This window comes from Ambystoma mexicanum, chromosome 13 (assembly GCF_040938575.1).
Source record: "Ambystoma mexicanum isolate Mex_15411 chromosome 13, UKY_AmexF1_1, whole genome shotgun sequence".
In the NCBI taxonomy this organism is placed as follows: Eukaryota; Metazoa; Chordata; class Amphibia; order Caudata; family Ambystomatidae; genus Ambystoma; species Ambystoma mexicanum.
In genome coordinates, this window is record NC_090938.1 from 210,622,553 (window position 1) to 210,647,025 (window position 24,473).

The following is a 24,473-nucleotide window of genomic DNA, read 5'->3' on the forward strand; positions in this document are numbered from 1 at the left end:
TCACAAACTGATGTTTAAATATATCAAATAAAAGGGGGTCCTTTCCAAGTGTGTCCTTTCCAAGTGTGTTTGGTGTTAACAGATTTTAGACTCCTGTTTAGAATCTTATGCTTTATAGCTTCGGACAACCCAATGGAAGATGATTCATAACCAACTCCTTGCCCCCTCTCCACATCCTCTTCTGTTGCCACCATTATGGTTAAAGAATCATCCTGTAATAATACAGAACTACTACCCATTGTGTCATCCAGCTTAAGCTGATCATTTTCCTCCTCTACCAGCTTTAGATCAGCCGCCCAACCCCCAATAACCCAATTCACAGAGTCTTTGGTAGAACAACTCTGCATAGGAGTTTCCTTGAGGATTTGTTCACATTTCTATATTCTTTTTGCGCTATTGTTCTTCTGCTTCTGAATCTCTTGCTTCTTTACAGACCTATCTTCTTGCTCCAGAATTGTCAGCTTGTTCCCCGAAGTGCCCTGATTAAGGGGAACATCCAAACCACTCAAGTCATCCACACATTCCCGCCTCAGACCTCTCATGCAGAGACATTTTAGCCAATTCATTCACACTGCCGCATTTCTCCTGCCCCTCCGTCAGACTATCCCTAACAGTCTTCTCCAAGAAGGACAATCAGGAAACATGTTTGGTCTTTCATCTCAGAACACATTTTCACACAAATTCTAGATTGCCAAAAAAATAAAATGAGAATCTAACCAAGAGGCAGGCTTAAAACAGGTTTGCACCTGGGCGGAGGTTAGACTGCCCTCATCCTCCTGTGCCTCATGTAGGTTCTGATAATGCTAAAAGAGAGACATCTCCCTCCAAAATAATTGTGAGTGTATTCAGTAGAGATGAATTCAAAACCTCAAGATTCACATTGAATAACAATAAAGACTCTGAATTCGCAGTGCCTAAAATTAGTTTTTGTCTAGTTTGGGGAAGATTATCTAGGTCGTCATTGTCAGGTGGTACAGGCTCATTACATTTATTTTTTGCAATTAAATCAAAATGATCTTTTATTTTCCCTACTAATTTCCTCTTAACCTTAAAAGCAGATGAGTCACTCACATCCTCTACTGGGGAAGTGGGTAAGGGCAGAGCCATTGCACGGATTATGCTATCCCTCCTTTGTGAGAAAACCAGAGGTGCCGATTTGATCTCTGTTCTAATTAAGGCAGCCTTTTCACTTTTCCTCATGTTCCACAAATCTGCTGCTATGCACTCCACAAAATCTAACTCAATACTGTATCAAATAATAAAAGGTCATTCTTACTTTAACAAGGCTGAAAATGTAGTAGTTCAATATCAAAAATACACGAACAAGAGCATTATATCACAGCTACAGGAAAAGAAAAGAAAGGGGCACTGTACAGAAAATTCAGAGAGCCTTTGCCATATCCCCAAATACCGGGAGGGATAGCGTGTCCGCCACACGAAAGCTTGGAACAAATTGTTTACACGCCTAATTTGTGATGAAACACAGGCCAAATGCAAGAGGGTGTAGAGTGTCCATAAGGTAGAGAGGAGACGTACTTGCAGCCAATCAGTACGATGGTCCTTTAGTACAATAAGAAGAACCCCTTCAACTACAGCAAGGCGACAGAGTCTACGCCAGACAGCACACGCATCGCTGAAATCAGTCCAAGTTCACAGGACCATACGAGGAGTAAAAAGCAACACCAACTGCAGCAAAGTTTAAGAACCCTTGTACCTGGGTGCACCTGACCGATATACACTAGGAAACCAGCACATCACCACTGATGCATTGAACCACAGCAAACCTAGGACAAGATACAGCTGCCAAAGTTGAGTTCAACTCAGACTATGAAAAATTACCTTAGCAGAGTGTGACCTTTTTGGCACAGCAGAAACAGTGCATCAGCAAACATTCAGGAAGCCAAAATGAACAATTATAGAAACGTCAAGAATATGTTTTTAGGGATATGTTGTCTATTCTTTTATCTTGTTGTCTCCTTCTCAATGATTGAGTTTAGGTCTTAGTAAAGAAAGCAATGATACAGAAGTAAAGTCATACATGCAGCCAATAGTAGAAGTAACCTCGTGTACAGACATAAAAGACAATTGAATACAAGTAAGTGTAAATGCTAACTCATTAGATGAGCATCATTCTGATGGTTCTAACATTTGGAATGGCACAATGAAAGCAATCAGTAGGGCACAAATGAATGAGTCCTGTTACACATGCGGGCTTATACCACATGCGGTGCCGACTTCAGAGGCGCAGCGCTTGACACATTTAGTACTCTGCAAGGTGCAAAAGCAGTTTCAGGGACACACAGTGCACATTAAAATGGAAAAAAGATCTGAAGAAGAATGCTAAAAGGAAAGGGGAAAAATGAAGGTATACAGTGTCTTATAAAACCAGATGCTTACAGGGGGAGCAATGTATTGGAACAAAAGTGGGTGAAGGGCAAACAGTATTCCATGCAGATGGACTCATCGGATTCACAGAAGAAGCTATCATGAAAACAGATGAGTTGTAGAAATATTGGGCATCACATGTGAATAAATTGACCAATCTGCATCAACATGAACAACCTGTAAATGTACGGAAACTCACTCGATCTTCATTCTGTTTCAGGGGCAAAGGAAGCATGCAGGTGAGCCAGAACAGTAATTCCAACAAAACCTATGTGATGCCAGCCTTGGATGAGGCACAGAAAATAAATTGTTGTTCCTGAAACAGAAATATCACGAGCGAGGAGAAAGGACGGATACAATTGGAGCATGAAAACTGAGGGAGGCGAGGAAAAAAGAAGACAATTGGGACAATTAGAGGTGACAATGGGGTGGCAGTGCACAACCCCAAGGGGTTGGGGAGGGAATTCGCCAAATTCTATTAAGGGCTCTATGTGACAGAATCTGAGGGTGACGAGGGGCAAATAGCTACATTTTTTGACTCCCTAGCCCTACCCGGAGTACAACAGGAGGAAGTGCTGCACCTGCAGGAACCCATCTCTGTGGAGGAAGTAGTCCAGTCCATTAAAGGGCCGAGATCAGGTACGACGCCGGGAAGTGCTGGGTTCTCGACACTATTTTACAAGTGATTTAGATCCATGTTGGACCCATATATGGCTTGAGAAACAACAATGTGTTGTTGGGGGACGCCCTGCCGACCACTATACTGGAAGCAGTGATCGTGACAATACATAAAGACGGCCACGACCCGTAGAGGCGTGCCTCCTACCGCCCGATATCACTGCTAAATAACGATGTGAAGATTTTGGCTACAATCTTGGATTCTACTCTGGAGGGGCTGATGCAGTCCCTGATTCATGGGGACCAAGTGGGTTTTATAAAGGGCAGGCAGGGTGCTGACAACATCCGGAAAACTATTAATTTAGGGTACTGAGCCCGAGCCCAGGATAGTTATGCGTACCTAGTCTCTGTAGATTCCGAGAAAGCTTTTGACAGTGTGGAGTGGCCTTTTATGATGTCACTGCTGAGGAGAATGAGCCTCAGACAGGGCTTTCTGAAATGGGTAGAGACAATGTACACCCAGCCGACAGCGCGAGTGAAGGTCAACGGTATCGCATCTGAGGTTTTCTGCTTGACATGGGGGACGAAGCAGGTATGCCCCTTCTTGCAGCTACTGTATGCGCTCACGATGGAGCCGTTGGAGCTTGCGATCAGGGCCAACTAGGGGATTATGGGCATAAGGTGTGGGGAGTTGGAGTTCAACCTGTCCCTCTTCACGGATGACATTCTGGCATATCTTATTGAGGCGAGCTCTTTGCTTCCTAAATTCGTAGAACAATTAGAGAGCTATTGGCACCTCTCAGGATTAAAGATAAACGTAGAGAAATCCACCATTATGGCTGTGGGGCCAGCTTGCCCCGATTTTGATGACGGAGCCCGATACGTGGGTATGAGAATTGAGCAAACCCATACCAAGTAACTGGGGGTGACTGACGAGGGAACTCACAGACCTCGCCAAGGCGAATTTTGATCCAATACTACTCAGGATTAAAGAAGCTCTCTAGGGATGGTGTTAGAATATAATAATAATATGCATTTTCCTTAGCCCTAAACTAATCCCTTTTTGCAATTAAAACCCTCTTCTCTTAGTAATGGAAAGTAAAACAAAAAATGGAAATGCGTTTGAGCTTTTTCTGTCCGTCATTACAAGAAAAAACTGTCAGTGTAGAGGGCATGTTTTAGCCGCCCAGCCTTCACTGATAAACCTAGGTTAAATAACATTGAAGGCAGGTCCTCCTGTTAAGATGGATTTCTAAACTCTTACCTGATGGGCAGAGGTTTAGAAGGCCAGCCTAGTTTCTTGGAACAGGGTAACCTCCTGGACAAGCCAGACCAATCAAGGTAGCATTGCAGCGGTCAAGACTAGGTCTCAGGAGGAGTGAGAGTGATCGAAGAACCACAATGAGCGCACACAGTAAACAACACCACAAATTACTCTCAGTCAGGTGCATATGCCAAAAATACATTTACATTTATTAAAGGCCTTTTAAATCAAACACAAGATGAAACTTCAGTAATATTAACAATTCTAACACAACCTTATACTAGTGAACATATATACATTAACTATTCTCCTAAATTAATATTAAGCAAGTATGGATCTACAACATGTAACAGAAGAGGCTCAGACAGTGCAAATATACTTCAGGCAATTCTTCAGGACTCACAACCCTAACTTAAAGGCAGTCCAATCCCTAGGACGTGTGGAGCCTTGTGCTCAAAAGTACGTTTAGTGCAGTAGTGCTCAATCGTGCGTTAAAGTACAAAACGGGCCTCTTCAAGGAGCTGTAGTGTCTCAGGAAGGGGGGGGGGTCAGGTGATGAAGAATAGAGATCCACGAATCAAAAAGGGTCTCCACAAAAGGGCAAAGAGGTTTCCAGGAATCGGGAATAGGATGGTAGCTCAGGCTACCTTAACTAAGGTGAGAGGCCCTTGGGGGACACTCATGCGTAAAAGTCTATGGATGCGCCAGGGCCCACTGTTAAATGTTGCAAGTACTCACCAACCCTCGAAGCAGTCCGGACCAAACTTTGCTGGTCTAGTCAAGTGCGCTCGGAGGTTCGAGTCCAACAGTTGCGCATCTCTCCGGCTTTCAGGCGCTGCGTTCCAGGACTTCAGTCTGTGGCGGGACAGTGGCCTTTTCTCTGCTTCTAGGGAAAGAATCGGGCCAGTTCCACTGCAGGTCGTCTTCGGGCACAGGAGTGCACAGCAGCAAGGCACTCACGATTCTGGTCACCAAAGTGGGGCGACACAGGTATCGTGTAGGCTCGGGTACAGGCAGACTCTCCTCGTTCCAGACCTAGGAATGCTAGGTGTACGAAAGTCGGCAGGAGAGTGCCTTCTACCAAAAGCTTACGGTGCCCAAAGTCTCAAGTCAATACTCGAGATGGCGTCAATTCCAGAACAAAGGTCCCCCCGTACGAGCTGGTCAATTCACTGGGTGGTCCAGGAACACTTCTGAAGAGGCTCGTTTGCAGGCTAAGCAGGAGGTGCCGATAGTAGTTAGTCCCACTACTCCAAAGGGTCAAAGCGCATTGCAGGCCTTCTGGGATCGATGAGAAACAGGGAGTCCGACGGGACAATAACAAAAGCAAAAAGTTGGGGGGTTCACAACTGGATGGAAAATTACACATAAATGGAAATCTTTCATAACACCTCCCATTCAGCGAAGTAAGAAAAGCTGTTTCAATATGGGTTCCTTATGTTAGCTAAATGCCATGTAAAGACTGACTGCACTAAACAGAAGTTAGTTACATACTGGGTAATAGTGTTCAGCCCTTCCATTTTTGATAAAAGCACAAAAAGTATCTAGCAAAGGTTGTGCAAATAGGGAGACCATTGTTGGAACGAAGGGCAGGCGGGTTCTGTGTTTAAGGACCTCAAACACAAGTCACGTCCGTGAACTGGTGGATAAAGCATGTAATTAAGCCATAAGCAAAGTAGAGACTCTTGACATAGCAATAACATCTGTTGAAAATGCAATTTCTCCTGCCCTCTTGGGATTAGGTATATTATTGTGTATGTAGTTTAAACATATGTGCGTTATTATCTTTTTTTAAATGAATAGAACAATAAATGACCTATATTGATGCAGGCTCAGATTTTGTATAAGAAGTGACATGGTGTACCATTCAGGCACTTCACTTCTCCACTACACATGAAATACTAGTCATGGATGAACCTCAAGTCCGCTCGAGTGTATGATATGCGCAAATGAAATTTTACCTTGCAATTTTGAAACTCTGTCTCAGATACAAATTTTTGTTTGAATTATAGCGCTTAGAACTCTCAATGGAGGCCAATGGCCCAGTCATGTTATGGAGGGATGTTATCGGTCAAAATAAATGTCCTTCCCAGATTGCTCTACCTGTTCACTGCCCTCTCGCTGAAACTCCCAGAGGCTTTCTTTGGGGAACTGAAGAGGGCAGTATCCAGATTTATCTGGCAGGACAAGTGGGCTACCCTGACGTTCCCACGAGATCAGGGGGGATTTGGCTTCCCTGACCCGTATCGCTATTATAAAGCGGCCTAGCTGAGAGTAATACTAGAACACTCGAGGGAAAACCTACGGACCTACTGGTTCTACATGGAGGATCTGGAAATGCACCGGCTGAAGGTGAGGGATTTCCTGTGGGCCCCGTTTAGGGACATCCTGAGGGCACCAAGAAAGCACCCCACGCTGGGCATCCTGTGGAAGGACAGCACTGCAAACAGATACCTGTCAACCTGGCCCTGGCCGATGGCGTCAGTTTGGGGCCCCGTTTCAACCTGACAAAACTGGATGAGGTGTACCCAGCAATGGTCGGATGGTGGCCTGGAGAGGGTGGGACAGTTGTTCAGGGAGGGCCGCTTTCGGGACTATGAGGAAGCGCAGCAGGCGTTGGGAAGGGACAGGATCTCGATTTTCGACTACTTGAGATCGAAGGAGTAGTTTACCGATACAAAGTGGGACACCCAGCTCTGCAGGGACCTCACCCAGAGAAATGGCTGGACGGGGCCACTACCCAGAAAGGTGGTCTGTCTAGCATATATGCTGGTTTCATCGCCGGAAGTGGGGAAATCTACCTTTAAGAGATACTTGGTGGAGCTAGCAGGCGTAAAATTACAGACGAGGATTGGCCAGAATCTTTTGGGCGAAGTTCCACAGTAACATATTCACCTCCACTATGGAACACAACTTTAAGATGCTTCAAGTGTGGCATAGGGACCTGCTAAAAATTTTGAAAATGTTTGCGGGGGCCTCGCCCCATTCCCCAGAAGTTGTGGTTTGGTGGGATCCCTGGCCCACATGCGGTGGCATTGTACCAAGATTTGCATCTTTTGGCAGGAGCTCCAAGTTGGATTAAGGATCTCGTGGGAATCCAGCTGAGCCTCGACCCGCTCCAGGTGTTGTTGGGAGTCCAGGCCAAGGACCGTGGAGAGTTGCTTGCCCAGGGTGTGTGAGGTGATGTTGCAGGTGGGTAGATTGGCTGTGGATCTACATTGAAAAAAACGGGGAGGGTGCCTTCACAATGGGAGTGGGTTTGTAAAATGTGTAACATTATGGTTATGGAGAGATTGACCGCCATCGTAAATGGGGAGTCATTTCTGGAGGAATGGGGGCCTTTGATATCTAAGTTGGAGGGGGAAAGGGACTAAAGCAGAGAGAGAGAGGGGTGGTGGAAGAGGTCCACCTTGGTGGTTCTGGGGAGGGGAGCCAATCCAAGACATTCCAATTCACTCTGCGCAATCTGGAGTACTGAGCATGCATTCCTGGAGGTGTTACTTTCGACCAAACTTTTATCCCCTGAAAGCACTGATTGAGAGATGGGGGTGGGGGCTAATGTTGTTGAATAAGGTTGTGAGACTGTGTTATTGATTGGTCAAAATGCAAATAAACAAAATAAAAAAAACAAATAGAAATAGTCACCTACCTTTGGGAACTGATATGTAATCTCAGGTTGATAATCGTCCACAGGCCTTTTTCTTTTCAGCGAAACCACAACTAGATACTCAAAGAATTGACCTCCAGGTATATGGTTCTTCTCAGGTTTTCTCCCGTCCTGCGATAAAATGTTTCCCTTTGGCAGCTCGTGAGAATTGGATTCTGAAAAAACACAGATTAAGTTACTGAAAGAGAAACACTATGAAACTCTGTTCAAACAAAAAGTCCTATTAGAGTGTTTCAAAGGAAGTGAATTGGAAAAAAATAACTAAGCAGTTAATTGGAATCAAGGACATACTGTTTTTTAATATCACAGAACCTCAATTAGCTGCCCATCGACCATGGACTAACTTTGAAATCCTTGTGTTTTACACCCCTGCATTCTGGAATACAGTTCCTAAATCTTTCTTTCTATCCATTGTTCATAAAGTACCAACTAGAAAGGAAATTAAGATCCTATGGAGAATTGAGCCTGTGTGCTATGCCATTCACAGGCAAAGACATTTGGCAATTCCAGCAGCCTCACTCCAGCAATAGCTACTGGTGCAGGGGAGATAGAAAATCACTTGAAATTTCATAATGCACTTAAAAATGTCCTGTTCAAGCAAGGTGTTTAGACCTAACAATTGTGCCAGAGCAGCGCACTATGGCCTTTGTAATCTGGAACCCACAAGATCAATTTAATGTGAATGATCATAGTTTTTCTCCCATTGTGATAAAGTCTCTTGCCTAACCTTGGGGACCGACTGTGGGGTGGTCATAAGGGGTGAGGGCCAGCTCAATCAAGTGGATGTTGGCCCCAAATGAAGCCTATGGGGATCCATACCATCCCGACTGGGTCTCAGAACTAAAGCAGGGCACTGTCGCAGGAGCATTCCCTCACCCACAAATATCAAAACAACCAGGGTGGAGGGTCCAGTATAAACCCTGCCTTGAGGATAAACCTGAATTCTATCACTGGTACTCCTAGAGGGCTATGTCACCCCCATAGCCAGACTCAAACACCCAGTATTCATGTATTTCCCTCATAAGGTAACAGAGCCGCAACATTCTGAATTCATGAAGTGTGTGGAAATATATTTTTCTCATCTGCACTGCTTGTTTGTTTGTTTATTTATAAAGGCGCACCACACCCGAAGGTATCTGGGCGCAGCAATTACAAGCATATTTAGTCATGCGTTACAGAGGTTGCACCAGGGTATACAAGGCGAATTTACAATAGAACATATTAATATATGTTTGGGAGTTTACTCCTAAAAAGATTTCAAACTTGGGCAAAGACGGCACCTTGTAACGACATCTTTCAAACGGGCTTCAAAAGAAACGCTGGCACCGCTGCAAACATATTAACCATCAGCAGCCTCAAAAGTAAGGTTCTGGAGGGAAAACCGCGAATCTTTGTGGCCTTTATCGACCTCTCCCAGGCCTTCCACTTAGTCGACAGGCACCGCCTTTGGGAAAAACTGGAGGGATGGAGTTGTCCCCAAGAGATCCTTCAGCCAATAAAAGCACTACATTCGGACACGTCGTTAAGGATGCGATTGTCACAGCTAGGCAACCTCTCGGCAGAAATCCCAACGGGCAGAGGGGGTGGAACAAGGCTGCCCACTGGCCCCAGCGCTGATCCTGGCCTATATATGCGATTACGGAGACAATGAAGTCCTCTCCCGCTCATTCCCACCGTCTCTGGCAACCGTTAAAATCCGCTGCCTTTTATATGCGGATGACCTCATTTTATTCGATCAGACCCAGATTGGTCTCCAGAGACAGCTAATAAATCTACTTCTCTAAACCTCAGAAAATAACTTGAAAATAGACAAAACCAAAATTATGATCCTTGAAGGAGGTCAAAAAAAAAAAAAAAGACACAGTAAACATATTAATGGTTTCTAGAAGATACAGAGATTGAAAAGGTAACCGAATACAAATACCTGGGCGTAATAATGGACAGCACGAGAAAAGAAACTTCGATGCAGCAAAATCTTGAAAAGAAAATAAAAAGGCCGACAGCGCAGGGAAAGGCGATAGACAGGAAATTTGGGAAATTCTCCACCATCCCAGTCATCGAATTCTACAAGAAAAAAGTGGTTCCTTCAATCACCTACGGAGCAGAGGCCATGCCTTTGATACCAAAGAAACTTTGGCCAAAATTAGAAGGACAGTTCTGGAAGGCAGTTCTGTCTCTCCCCCAATGAACATTTATGGCTGCAATACGGCGAGAACTGAGCCTTCTTTCGCTTATGGCAACAGTAAACATCAATTCTTCACGTTTATACTGAAAATGTATTACTGAGGAAGGCAAATAACTCTACAGTCTGCTAAACAAAGAATTACAAGAAAAGTGAAAACATCATCAGTTTGGAAATTGGCCAACAGGGCCTTACTGGAGTCAGTTGCCTGCTCCGAGAATGACATCACCAATCCAACAAGAGTGACCAAGAAATTGAAAGATATAGACTGGATCCAAACACAAGAGACAGCCACAAAAAACAAATTACTGCAGCAACTTCCTCAACCGTGCAGCAATTTAAACGACCCAATGAGATATTTAAACAAAATTCCCAGCAGGGTGGCTCGTAACTCTCTACTTAGGATAAGGCTCAACCTACTGGACACAAATGAAATCTGTTCCATTAGAGGGCTCTCAAAAACAAATGCCGCCTGTGTGACAACAACATTGAATCAATTTGTCATCTTCTTATGTCGTGTCCTAAAAATCAGCAACTCAGACACAAGTACCTCAATTACCTATGAGTTGAAGAACGCGGGTGGGACGCAGACAAATGGTGACTCAGACTGATAGGAGGAGACCGAACAACCTGGCTTTTGGCAACTGTAAAAATCCTGGAGCATACAATGAAATTGCTAACATAACCAGGGTCCCGCCCTGCTAAGCCATCTAGAACACAAATGTAGACGACTTTTTTTTTTTGTAAAGTTCCTTTGGGACACACACAAATAATATTTAAAAAGAAAACATTTATATACATACAAAGGACTCAATGTGCAAGTAATTACAATAGATATATACAAATGCAGTTATTTACAGTAGGAGGATCAGACAACATGGTAAGGGAGGGTCAGGAAAATAGGGATGGTCAGTGATCATTGGCTGTGAGCCAGTTTAGAGCATTGTGCCTACATTTTTGGAAAGTATGGTCCGCTCTTAATGGTGGAGGGAGGGCATTTCATTGCTGTGCCGCCATAACAGAGAAGCTGCTTCCCTGGCTTTTTTTTGTTTAAATCTAGGAACAACCAGACAAAAGGAGTTAGCTGACCTGGTAGGTCGTTCTGAGACTTTGCTGATGATTCTCTCGGCGAGGTACGTTGTGGCGGCTTTGAGACATTTATGGGTTAGTGAGACAGTTTTGAGCACGGTTTTGTCTTTTATGGATAACATTTATTCTGTCTCCTCAACTCTAAAATGTGTTCTCTCCTCGGTATACCCTGTGCAGCTCTGAGGGCATTGTTTTTCAGGATTTAGATTTTTTTGATGATGTGCTTACTTGCACCCAAATACAAGGCATTACAATAGTCCAGCTTGGATAGGATAAGGGCTCTGGCTAGGATAGCGCAGCTGGCCTTGGATAGGAATGGTTAACAGGCTCGGATCAGTTTGCAAGTGTATGCAGTGGATGAGGCCATAGCATTGAACTGTTTGCCAAGTGTGAGAGTTGAGTCAAGGTAAAAGCCTAGAGTTTTTACCTCTTTTACCACTTTGATGTGGTTACCATCGATATTAAAGGAGGAGTATTTGGAGTTAAGTTTGCTCAGGTTGACTGTGGTACCAAGTAAGAGGATCTCGGTTTTATCGTCATTTAAACATAAGCCGTAGGAGGCCATCCAAGCTTGTATGATAAGATGCATTTAATTTACAAGGGAAGTGTCCTGGACATAGTTCCCAGTGAGAGGTATGAGGATCTGGATGTCATCTGCATAATTAGTGTAGGTGACACCCAGATGGTCGAGATCATCAAACAATGGCTTTATACATATATTATACATTGTTAGCAAGACACAGGAGCCCTGCAGCACACCACATGTAATCGGGATTAGATCGCCAGTCACTGAAGGCGTGAAGACTCTCGGTCCTATTGTTCAAGAAGGACTGGATCCAAGTAAGTATTCAAGAAGAAGATTCAGACTTGCAGAGACCGTAGGACGTTGTAGATACAAAGTTGAGCTGTCAAACATACATGAAATAAAAATGTCATGCGTTATCTGCATGAGAAACAAAAACAAGCACTGTTCTCCAGCTCCCACTAGTAACACAGAAATTCAAAGGTGCCATATTCTTGCGAAAAAAGCATCATAGTCCTAATGAACAGCTTCCCTTTCTTACCAAAGGTCTTACTGGCTCGATTTACACACTGAGAAAACCAAAGAAACTAGTTCAAAGCAGGTAATGTTAGAATTTGTATTTTATTTATTTTTAGAGCGCACCAGGCCCAAGGGCATCCGGGCGCATTATTTAGTTACAGTTTACAGTTTAGTTATAGGCATGGTGAGAAGAAGGCATTAGAGAAGTTTATACATATATACAAATTATACAACATGTAATTACAGGCATGGTAAAAAATAAGGCATTTGAGTGAAATATACATAAATAGGCAGTTTATACAAGAAGTATATATTGGGAAAGAGAGTGGGTAATGGCAGTGAGTCAGTGATGCGGATGTAGAGGCCATAGGCGTTGTGAACTTTAGCAGGACAATAAAATGGAGATCACCTCACACAGGTCCAGAGAAATTTTAAAAACCAAGATTGCAGCACGCCTTGTTATAAACTCAGACTAAACCCCTTTCAGCCAACATGAAACCAAGCACATGGTTCAGTGACAGCACTTTAAAAGTACCATTACGGAGGATGCATTTTAGTCACAGTAGATCTGCTATGCACTTTAGCCTTTTAGCAAATACTAAGCTGGTGGCATGGACCCTGCTTACATGTCTGCAAAGCGCCTGAAGCACACAGACATTTTTATGAAAAGGTTATAATGTGTCTCACATTTTAAGCATTGTTTGATGTGTGATCTAATTTTTAAAATGATGCCAAATACCCTTTTTTGTTTTGAAAAAAAGATTAATTTGATTGCTATTATTGTTCATGCTAATGCTTTTATGGATATGTTTTATCCTAAATAAAGTAAATTGACTGACTGACATGGTTTAATCACAAATCACCCCTGCTAACACTATAAAGGTGCAATCTATGCCCATAAGCACGACTCTGGTGAGGAGGGACCGGTTATAAAAGCCACCTTGTTCAGTCAAAGAGCGCGAGGTTCTCAAACATGAGCTGGAGGAAGGTGATTGAGAATATTGGCGAGCTAGAGTTCTATTGAGAGGAGCGCTGGGAGGGCAGAACTGGGGATTGGAGGGAGGCGGTTACATTGGAAGAGAACTGATACCATTTGGGGAAGGTTATTGGGAAGGTTGGAAGGGGAGAGTTATATGGAGAGGAAGTTGAAGAAGGCAATAAACATTACCATTTGGAGAGGAGGATGGAGAAAAGCTAGAGAGGGATAGAGTTGCAGGACCTGAGAGATCAGAGGAAAGCAGGCAGCTCTAATAGCCAGAGAGACCAGGAAGGTTCTGGGGGACCGGGACAGCCATTAGAGGTGGGGATACAAGATGGTAGAACTGCACTGAGAAAAAGGGGGGCTAAGTCAGGGTTAACAAAAGGGAAGTGAATCAGCATGTGCATTATTTGGGATCTGTTGGAGGAGGATCATGGCTGCATCCCCGATGTCGAGAGTGGAGTCTATCAGTGAGGGTGGAGTGGTCAACGTGTCGAAGGCTGCCCAGAGGTCGAGTAGAATTAGGGCAGCGCAGCTGTCCGTATAGTATTACATTTTAAGATCACCCCAGATGGAGACTAGGCACTATTCAGTTCCTCGTAAGGTTCTGAAGCCGGTATATTGATATGTTACGAATGCTGAACTTTATATTACAATGTAGGAGTCATTTATGTGAATAATATGTAGACTGGACTTGTGATTCGCATTTTAGGAGGACTTCGTTTCACTTGTCATATAGGAAGTTCATAATCCGGGCCCTAGATCTGCCTGAAAGAACTCAAATACTACGCCATAATACAATTACAAATGTCAAAAATCATCATGCAGCACAGAGTAGATAGAGCCTCTTTTAAAAAAACTACAGTAAACACAGCTATGCAAAGATATTCATGATTCCCACATCTTACATGATATGAAAGGACACGAACGAAATCACATAACAATGTTTCATGAGAGGACGGTTGTTGATCAATCATCTTATAATTCCTGTGTGATATGTCCAGAAGAAAATGGTATTGTGGTGGGGATTCGGTGATTTCAATGAATGAGAAGTCTCTTCTTTTGCTGCCAGACTATTTAGAGTGGAATTAGACTACACATTTTTTTTAAAAATTTTTTTACTGCATTTTGTTTATTACAAACATTTGCCAAAGAAATAAACATAAGTAAAAAAACAATATTAAAAGCAGAAAAGCAGAAAGAGGCAAAGAAAGAAAACAAAACAAATCACATTCTGTAGCTTGAAATGCTAAGTACAGAGGATATAAATTTGTCATTCAATATACATATCATGTTTAAATTACATAAAAAGGCAATTTAAACTCTTCACTGCTTACAGCCAAGATCATCCCGTCGTCTCAACCCACTCTCCCTATTACTCTACCAATTCAAACGTCTCATCTATGAATTTTGTCAGCACAAAGAACATTTTAAAATGTTCACTCGAGCACAAACAATCCCACCAATCATATGCGCTCTTGGAGGGTGCTCTCAAGTTAGTTAAAACTGGACAATAAAGTGTCAGGTGCCTCAGTGTTTCTTTATCGGTCTTGCAAAGCCTGCATTCGACTTGTTTATCCATAGCCTGGTTGCGAGTATTCAGGAGCTCTCGCGTGTGAAATAGATTCATTCTAAATCTCATACAAATTGCACAATGTTGAGGGGTAGGGAGTTTTACCAGGTATTTCTGCAAAGTGTTCAAGCTTTTGGTTCCTTACCCAGGTAGGCAAATAGATTGTATAGGGACTTTAATGTTTCTGCTGGAGATCCAATCCCAATCCCATATTTTCTTTTTAGTAGCGTCCGGATTGGACTTCAACAGTTCCTCAGTGACATCTGCGTCGCGCAGTGTTGCAGCACAAAGCATCCGCCATGATTCTAGGACCAGACTTTATTTCCTTTTTTGAATTTGAATACATTAATATGTGGAGGAGGCTTCTCTATGATTAATTTCCAATACAACAGTAGGGACTTCCAAACCACTATAGCGTATATTGTGAGGAGCCCCAATCCATGCCTTATAATTGCTATTGGCATACTTCTGGGCAAGTGTAGTATTCTTTTCCAAATCACACCATCTAAGGTTTGCCAAATTTCCCATAACAGACATAACGAAGCATCCGCTCCATATGCTATAATTGGAATTACCTTTTTCTTGTAAAATTTCAAAACCGGGAGGAGTGAGAATTTACAAAACGTCTTGTATATTATGAGGCCTTGGGAAGCTAAGTTCTTCATCTTGGCTTTTAATTTCAATTTGCGAGGGTTATCATCCAAGCTAGAACTTATCTGGTATCCCAGGTATCTAACATTTCTAACTATTGTCACCCTTTAATTTCCTAGGCGCCAGTTGAATGTATTGCGCTTACTGCCTTTTAGGCTTTCTAGCACCAGTATCATTGACTTCAATGCATTTTCTTTCAGGCCATTCTTTTGGACGTAGCCCTGTAAGGCATCTAATTTTCTTTGTAGGCCGATCAGCGTTTTGATCCAGAACGACCAAGTCGTCTGCATATAACATCCAACCTACTGGCTCCCCATTGATCTTAGGTGGAAACGCACCACTCCCCTGCATCGCCACCTTTACAGCTAATATAAATAAATTAAACAGCTCTGGGGAGATTGAGCAGCCCTGTTTCAGTCCCATTGATGTAGGGACTTCTCTAGATAGGAGGCCCTTCTGAGTCAATCTAATCTTCATCGTTGTATCAGAATACAGGGCCCTAATTAGGGCCAACAGGTCACTCAGGCAGTACCACGCAACCATTTTGGCTCATAACAGACCACAGTCAATGCTGTCAAATGCAACATCCATTTTCTGTTTTTTCTTTAATGCTCTAACCTTAAGGGTATTCAACAGAAACAAATTCAAACTACATCCCACCTCCCTTACAAGTCAGATCCGCCCTACAGCCCCTCTTAAAAATCAGGAAAACCACTGCCCTTTTCCATAAATCCGGCACCATCGTCCTAATCATGATCTCACCAAATAAGTTCATACAGAAAGATGGCCACTCGTCCGGAGCTTTAAGCATTAGGTTCAAAAGACTGTCCGTGCCTGTGGCTCTAGAATTACTTCCCCTCTTTATTAACCCAAGTATTTCTTCTTTTGTAAGGTCCAGGTCCCACCGTGCTCCTTCTGCTGTAGACCTGAGCTGTGCCTCCTTTTCGCCCACTTTGCCCAAGTGGGTGCCGTAATTGGCAACCCAGGACTTTTCCGGCACAGCGGTTTCGTGGAGTGCCACCTGTGAACCACCAGTCTCATTTAGAAGGCGCCATAGGCTCCTGGAATCATTAGCAAACAGGATTTTAGGCATGTTTTCAGTCATGTTGTCTCCCAAGCTCTGATTCTCTCTAGGTTGGAATACTGTTACAGCCTCTTTCTAAATCTACCTGTCTCCACACTCCACCCTTTACAACTAATCCAGAACAGGACTGCGAGACTAGTCCTTGGCCTCAAGCCCTGGGATCATATCTCTCCAGCTCTGAAATCCCTTCATTGGCTCTCAGTGGATGCAAGTATTACATTTAAAACCCTTTGCATTGTCCACAAGGCTTTCTGAGGCCTGGGTCCAAAATACCTTCAACTATCCCTCCGTAAATACCTCCCCTCTTGAGCCCTTCGCTCCTCTAACTCCCTCAGGGTCAGTCGTTTTTCAAAGAAACGTGCTGGAGGTAGATCTCTGTCTTCGTCTGGGGCCTCCCTTTGTAACTGCCTCCCTGCCACCTTGAAACTTGAGGAGAACCATCTACGGTTCCGGAAGCTCCTCAAGACCTTCCTCTTCGCTTCTGCCTTTGCCCCGCTTCTCCACTGCTATCTACCTTCTCCCTCTGCACTGTGCACCTGGCCACCCTCTGTCCTTCAGGCCCAGGTACCTGCTCAACCTGCCACCCTCTTGCACTACTTCCGGGCCACCCCTTGCAATAGGGCCTGTATCTGTACCAATACAGTTCCCCACCCACTTTTCTTCTGCACTTATCAGATATACCCTATCTGACTAAACCTAGCACCTTTGCCTCTTACAGGCTGCACTACCACCGCTAACACCCTATTTAATTATTTATTTACTTACTATTTATTTTGTTCCCTCATATGCTCTGCACTTTCCCCCTTTTCCCTTCCCCATGCACTTGCGTGTTCTCAATGTCACTGAGCCTAGTAAGATTATCGTTTTTGCTTCGCCCCCGTTCCCTTCCCTTGGCCGCGCTCTGAAACACCCGTGTACGAGCGCAATATAGATAAAATATCATATCATCCTGTTGCAGCATAATGTTCTTATAGGTTATTAACCAATGTTTGTATTGCTGTCTCCGCTTTTTTAATAAGCATACCCTTTCGGAGACTCCTAGATGCTGCAATATTCTTACATCTCTGTTAAGTTCCCTTTTTTTCCTTGACGCTTCAATGTCATATTGATGCTTTGCCTTGAACTGGGATTTCAATCCAGCTCCCTTGACCTCAAAATAATCACTCAGCAGAGTAACATAATCACAGCCAATGTTCTTGTCACTCAAGACTGTGATGTATCGATTATTAAGGGATTTCTTCCCTGGCCAACTGTCCACATCATGTTACCACATCTCTGATTTGCCACCTACTGGTAGCCCCAGTGTCAGCTGAGCTGGATCATGGTCGCTATTTTCAATTTTAATTACTTCCAAAGCTTTGATCAAGGGTAAAGCACTAACAGAAGTGAAGAAGTAGTCTAAAGTGGAGCATTGATCCCCTTTTCTCCAGGTAAGAACCGCCGGTATATTCCCTGTAGTTTGACCCTTTAACATATGCAAGTCACGTTCCTCCAATTCCCTCAGCCAGGTTTCGGCTCTAGCTTATTTTTGACCACCCAGATTTGTCCCCTAGAGGGCATCTCTCCTTTGTGTGGTTTTTCGTATAATATTTAGATTAAGGTCTCCACACTGAATTATCAATAGATTATGCAAATTCAGACTAAAATCAATCAATCTCATCACAGTAGCGACAGATCCCCATTCCTTCCATACCATTGGATTCCAAAATAATTTTATTTATATCATCCAATGGGGCTCTATTTCTTTTTTATGTTTTAGGGGCTCTAATTCTAACCAGATTGTTGGTGTATAGGGATAAGGGGTTCTAGTTTTAATTTTCAATCCCTGTCCCTTTTCTATCGACGTCAATAGACCTGTAAATGGCCTACCTTTATCACCCCTCTTGGCCAGAATCAAGTAGAGATCAAAGCCCTCCACCACAGGAGCAATCGAGAGCCACCTTTCCTGGAAACATAAAATGTCAAATTTTACGAGGTTTCCCTGATCACAATAATATAATACAATTGTATTCCAGGAACCCAAGATCATAGAGTCTCTGGTTGTGGGGCTGGGGCGTTACTGAGCTTTCTTGTCGTTTATGGTCTTTGCCACCCATCCACAACTCTTCCTTGTTCGATACATTGGACTTTAGATTAGATTCTGTCACTACCTACCGCCCCATCTCTCCTTGTCGATTGTGATCCTTGGGAGCAGTTTATTTTGAAATGGGTCTTTACCCAAGATTAAGGAGCTAGCTTTTCCCCTGGCCCGATGTTCTTTGGGTTCCTGTAGTCGATTATAATGGTACCCTTTATATATCACATTCGTAAGAAATCTGTGGCTCCAAATTCACCAGCTGTCCTCGTTCCTGGAATTTGGAGTCCCTTTTTTTCTCCGATGTCAAAGCCTAGTGGCCATAGTGCCCCTGCCGATTACAAAAGAAGATTGTAGATGATTTTAGATCTTATTTGCAAGCATACCTGGTCTAGTTGGTTTGTTCTTGGGAACTCCACCGTGTAATGTCATCCGATGTTAAATCTCTTAGTTTATGAATATGTTGAAACAATCTCAGAATGTTTGTTCGATTTAGACTCAGCCAAACTGCCGCGGGATAGTATTCTGTCCAAGAGGATCACGTAGACACATGGGTTATTGCCAGCTTTGGGGTTTTGTTCAGCATCTCTACGTTTATCTTGGTAGTTCGCAACATTTCTCTTGTAGGTTCTTTTATGCGACTTGTCTGACTTTCCATCCTCCCGCTGGTCATTCTCATTGTTCCCTCCCGCCATGATAGGATTGCATTCCTTATCACCCCCCCAGCCCGCAATTTTTTATTTTGGGGGTTTACAGAGCTCATTTTTAGCTCTAGCTATCAGTTGGTGCTGTTTATCTTCCAAAGTCAGGAACTGTCCTACCAGAGGATTCTTTGTAGCAGTCAGGGTTGTCACACTAACAAAATACGAATTTCTTGGGAATCCTTAGTTTAAATTTCCATCCGCCTCGTCTAAGAATGGTGTAGTTGGGGGTTAATGGGCACTTCATCCATTTCATAGACCGATAGGTCCAGTAAGCCCTTGTCCAAAGACTCCACGCAGCGGCTTCCACCGGCAATCGAAGACTGTACCTTCTGCGCCTCTCCCCGATCTCCTGGCATAATGTCTCTGACCAATGTACCTCCAACTGATTTATTATTGTTTGACTTTTGTTTTTCAATTACTTGCTCAGGTGGGGGTGGGGGGATCTTTAAGTTACGGATAAAATCCCGGGCACCATTTGACTTCAGCGATTTCTTGGCTGGCTGATTTTTGGATTTCTTTTGTTGCTGCTTCAATAGTAGCAAGGCTTTGTTTTTTGCTAGTTTCCTCTTTTTTCGTGAGTAGAAAATGTCATAGTTAGTAACATCTTCCTGCCCCTCGATTTCCCCTGTGGATCATGCTCCAATGCCGTCTGATCGTCATATCAACTTACTGTGACTACCCAGAGACGCCTTTATCTGCCTCCTTCAATATCGGAACATCCTCTGGACAATTCACAACTTGCCACCCCTTTCCCTAAGGGGTTAATGATGGTTGTGGTGTCTGGATACCACCGGGGGGTACCTCATCCACCACCTCAGCATTCGGTTAGCCCAGCCTGTCAGTTTGAGGTGCTTTTGGTACTGGTTGACTAGTCATTTTAACAACCTCGGAGGTACCCTTTTTTGATGATTCTTTACCCCATTTCAATTTCTCCTTTGCTACTTCAAGTTGAAGTTGTGTATTTGATCCCACTTCCCTCTTATCGCAAAGGAGTTTTTTGCAGGATACTTTCCGCCTCCGATTCTGTCCAGTCTATTTTGCAGGGCGTTTAATAACAATTCAATGTGAATCAACTTTGATTGGGTCATGTCCAGACCTCGTCGTTCTAAATGTCATTTATATGTTTGTAGTTTTAAAAAGGGAGCGAGAGATATAGTTAAAGCTGACACCAGACTACATAGCAGCTGGAAATTAGGCGTGTTTTCACAGTTGGTTCGGTCCAACCTCTTGTTCTTAGTGTTGTAACTCGCTCTGTACCTTGTATTATTTCTCACAGTGGGTGTTGAATCTGAAGATGGTGTTTGAGTCCGAGCTAGGATCCGGGTTTGTCAGTTCCTAGGCACCCATGTACATTACGGTAGTTGGTCCACCTGCTTGCGTAGCGTTGGTCGGAGAGGCTTCCCTGACATTTGAGTCAGCCTTTCTAAGTTTATTCACATGTATAGGGGAGCAGAGGCTTGTTTCATATATTCTCCTTTTTCTTGCCGGCACCTTTTTGAAAGGTGTCGCCACTGGTGTTCTGAAAGTTTCACCAGGTGATTGTTCCCGCAGTGAAAGGACTTGACCCACCCCAGGGTATAATCCACAACCTATGGAGGATAGGACTGGTGCTGTACGTAAGACCGTAGTGCAACTCTTTTTTTTAGGTTCTTTGGAGGATTCAGTACCTTTAAGGGGGCCGAGAGTTTGGGCCCGCTTTGGGGAGCTTGTTGCGGTTTGCAGAACGGATTTTGCGATAACCCCACCAGGAGGTACTCGTGCTCCAGTAACTCCACATCGGATAGCTCCAAAGAAGGAAGATTTGCTCTAGCCCCCACCGCTCAGGCACTTCCGCTCTGTTTCACCACTAGGGGCCACAAGTGCCTTTTCAGCTGGCACAGTTTCAGATACCCGTTCTGTCTGGATCACCCCTCCAGACTCTGGGATTCTATAGGGTCTGCTGGGTCAGATTCAGGTGCTTCTAGAGAAGTTCCTTTTCCATCACCAAAGCTTGACTTGTCTATGGTAGCCAGTGGGACCACTGTTCCTATATCAACGGTCTGAGGGGGGCATGTAGCATAACAGTGGTTTTTAGTGTCCTCGCCAATCCCTCGTTGATTCCCTCAATAATACATCCACTCTGCGCTGAGCCTACTTTGCAGGGCCACGCCATGTTAGACCCACTCACAGGAGGAGGGGGCCTCTGAAATGTTGAAGACAAAAGTGAGGGGTCAGATGTAGAGGAAGGAAGCAGGGTAGCACACGCAGCACAACAATCTCTCATGTTGCAGGTCATCAGGCCCACCACTGACCGGGCAAGGTCGGAAGCCAATATGGCCTGCGACAAACCTTGGCTTATGTCACTCTCCTTCATCTCTGAATGTTCGATGTGGTGCAAGTGGGCCTGACTCTGGGTCAGTGCCCCCTCCACTCCAACTCCCGGTTCCATGTTGATTTAGGCACACAGAGGTGGCTCAAAGGTGTTAAAACCGCAGTCACCACCCACAATGATCAACAAGACAAGAAGTCCCCGCAACACCACATAGTGTTGTTTACAGTGAGGGCGACAGGTTCGAAATTGAGAGTATAAAGGACTTCTACCTTTAATCCTTTGTACAATGTATCCAGGATGCTCAGCACCTCATTGATCTCTTCAAGCATTGAGATCAGAGTCTTGACCCCCTCCTGGTTAGTAGACCAATCAGTGTAGTGTGACTCGTTCGGGTTTCCCCTTTGGGGAGCGAGTACTGGAGACGCATTATGCATGGCAGAAAAATCATGTTTTAGCCCGAGATTTCAGTTAGATCTGCAGAGGCATAAAACTCACTCTGCCAACCATTCATTGCATCCATTTCTCCATTTAAACTCTCAATTTCGAACCAGTCGCCCTCACTGTAAACAACACTATGGGTCTCATTACGACTTTGGAGGTAGCCATGCCCTTAATAAGGGCATGGCTGCCTCCAAAATCGTGTCCGGGTTCCCTGAATGGGGAAATACCGGGCCATTCCGACTTTGGAGGGCCCGGTATTTCCTCCTTCAGGGAACCCGGACCCGGTCCTTCCCCATTCCCATTCGTGCCCCCACATAGGGCTCAATGGGAATGGAGAGGGAGCTAATAACGGGCCCGTTAGCTCCCTGGTCCCCTCGCGGGACCCGCTATGGCCGTCTGGTGAAACGAGACGTCCAGAGCGGGTCCCGTGAGGGTTACCTCGTAATAGGGTGGAATGGGATTAACGGCACCATTACCGGCGCCGTTAATCCCATTCTGCCCACCTCGTAATGAGGCCCTATGTGGTGTTGCAGCGACTTCTTGTCTTGCAGATCTTGTTTGCGTCTCCCGTTTTATTTTATTTTCATAGCCTTTCCCCGCACCGTGTGAAAAAAGGCAGTAATGGTGCCGTCTCACGGCACTGTTCCTACCTTTGCTATCACCATTTTTCGCAGTTCTTGCTGCTCAGACACCTGTTGGTGATGCTGCCTCTGCATTTGAAGGCCCTTCTCCCGGAGATATAAGAATCGATAGGTCTATGGCCAATTGCATTCATTCCATGTTGATAACTATCCTTTCTGACTGGTCCTGTGCCATGTCCACACTCGGCAGTTGTGAGGTATTGGCTCCACTCCTAAGGTACATGGGTCGAAAGGTACTCTGGGGGACCCACGGAAACTATGGCCATGAGGGGAAGTCGCACACTCTCTCAGATCAATAATACAATAAGTTAAAACTATTAGCCTCAGTGGGGATGGCACTCACCACAGTTCCGTTAAGTGTTTCTCTGCTCCCATGCCGTACCCCTCACGAACACTGCCGAACACACTGCACGCACTCCGCGCTGTGTGTGACTATTTGAGTGGTTTCAAACTCCACCTCCGGACCAGTAGACACTGCAGAAAGACTCTGCTAATCTTGGGCTCCCAAAATAGTTAAACATAGTCTCCTGCCATGTACTGCCCAACACACTGCACATACTGCGCACGCTCCATGCTGTTTGAGACTATCTGAGTGGTTTCAAACTCCACCTCTGGACCAGTAGACACTGCAGAAAGACTCGGCTAATCCTGGCTCACAAAAAAATAAAACGTAGTCTCCTGCAGGTACTGCCCTGCACACGCCGGGATAGGATGCAGGAGTACTCCTGTTAGCTGAAGGCATCAAGCTTATCAGGTTCTTCTAGACTGCCAAAAGGAGAGAAATATCTCCCACCAATTTTGAACCCTGTATAAAACTCCTGTGTCATTCCAGATGGGCATCTTATCTGTTTGACAGTCATTTACCTACAATAATAAGTAATTGTTAATGATAATGCTTTTTGTCACGTCAGATCTACATCTTTACAAGAAGCATATGTCAAAATACACCAAATCACGCAGACATTAATATTAGTGTACCACCATCATTTGTTCTATGCATAAATAAATGAAAACTATGGCAAACATTTCATTTAACTAGGATCAATCATCACAAAAGAAATGTGTAAGTCATTAAATAATGTACATTCTTGCTAATCAGATCATATTACAATATTATTTGTAATGTGCACACAGCAAACTTAAATCATCCCAATTCATGAATGGTCCTCCTGTAAAACACCAAACACAAACAGAATGAACTTTCCAAAAATGAGAAGCCATTATCACAGATTTCATTATCATCCCACTTAATGGCATAATTTTATTCACCATAAGGATGAAATGCATTATTATTATTATTTGTAAAAGCGCCATATGCTCATGGGCCTCAGAGGGCTAAGAGGGAAGACAGTAGGACAGGAGGAGAATCATCACAGCACATAAAGAGGTAATCAACCAGAAGCAGAGAGGAATCTAGCAAGAAAGAAATAAGTAGGTCTTAAAGGTTTTTTTGAAACATGATGTGGAGGGAATGCAATGGAGAGAGACAAACTGTTCCAGAGAGTTGGGGCAGCAAAATCAAATATGGAATTGCTGGTACGCTGCAGCATAAATCGACCGACATCCACCTCAAAAGAATTGTTGGAGCGAAGACATCTCCTTGGAATAGAGCGTTTAATGCAAATGGTGAGAGGGCAGGGCCAGCACCTTGAAGACATTTGTGTATCAAAGTTAGAATCTTGTATTTAACATGCCTGGACTGGAAGCCAGTGTGATACTGCCCGGCAGGAGTGACATGATCCAGACGTGCACGATTACAAACAACGCA

At 44.1% G+C, this 24,473-nt stretch overlaps 1 protein-coding gene across 2 annotated transcripts in view; it reads right to left on the reverse strand.

Annotated features, from left to right (window-relative positions):
- The window catches only part of DENND2D (DENN domain containing 2D), a 964,922-nt gene that overhangs the window by 705,494 nt on the left and 234,955 nt on the right, over positions 1–24,473 (reverse strand). For both annotated transcript variants that reach the window (XM_069633670.1, XM_069633672.1), the window contains exon 2: positions 7,917–8,089. In XM_069633670.1, the coding sequence (XP_069489771.1) occupies positions 7,917–8,089 (173 nt within the window). The remainder of the gene's footprint in view (positions 1–7,916; positions 8,090–24,473) is intronic.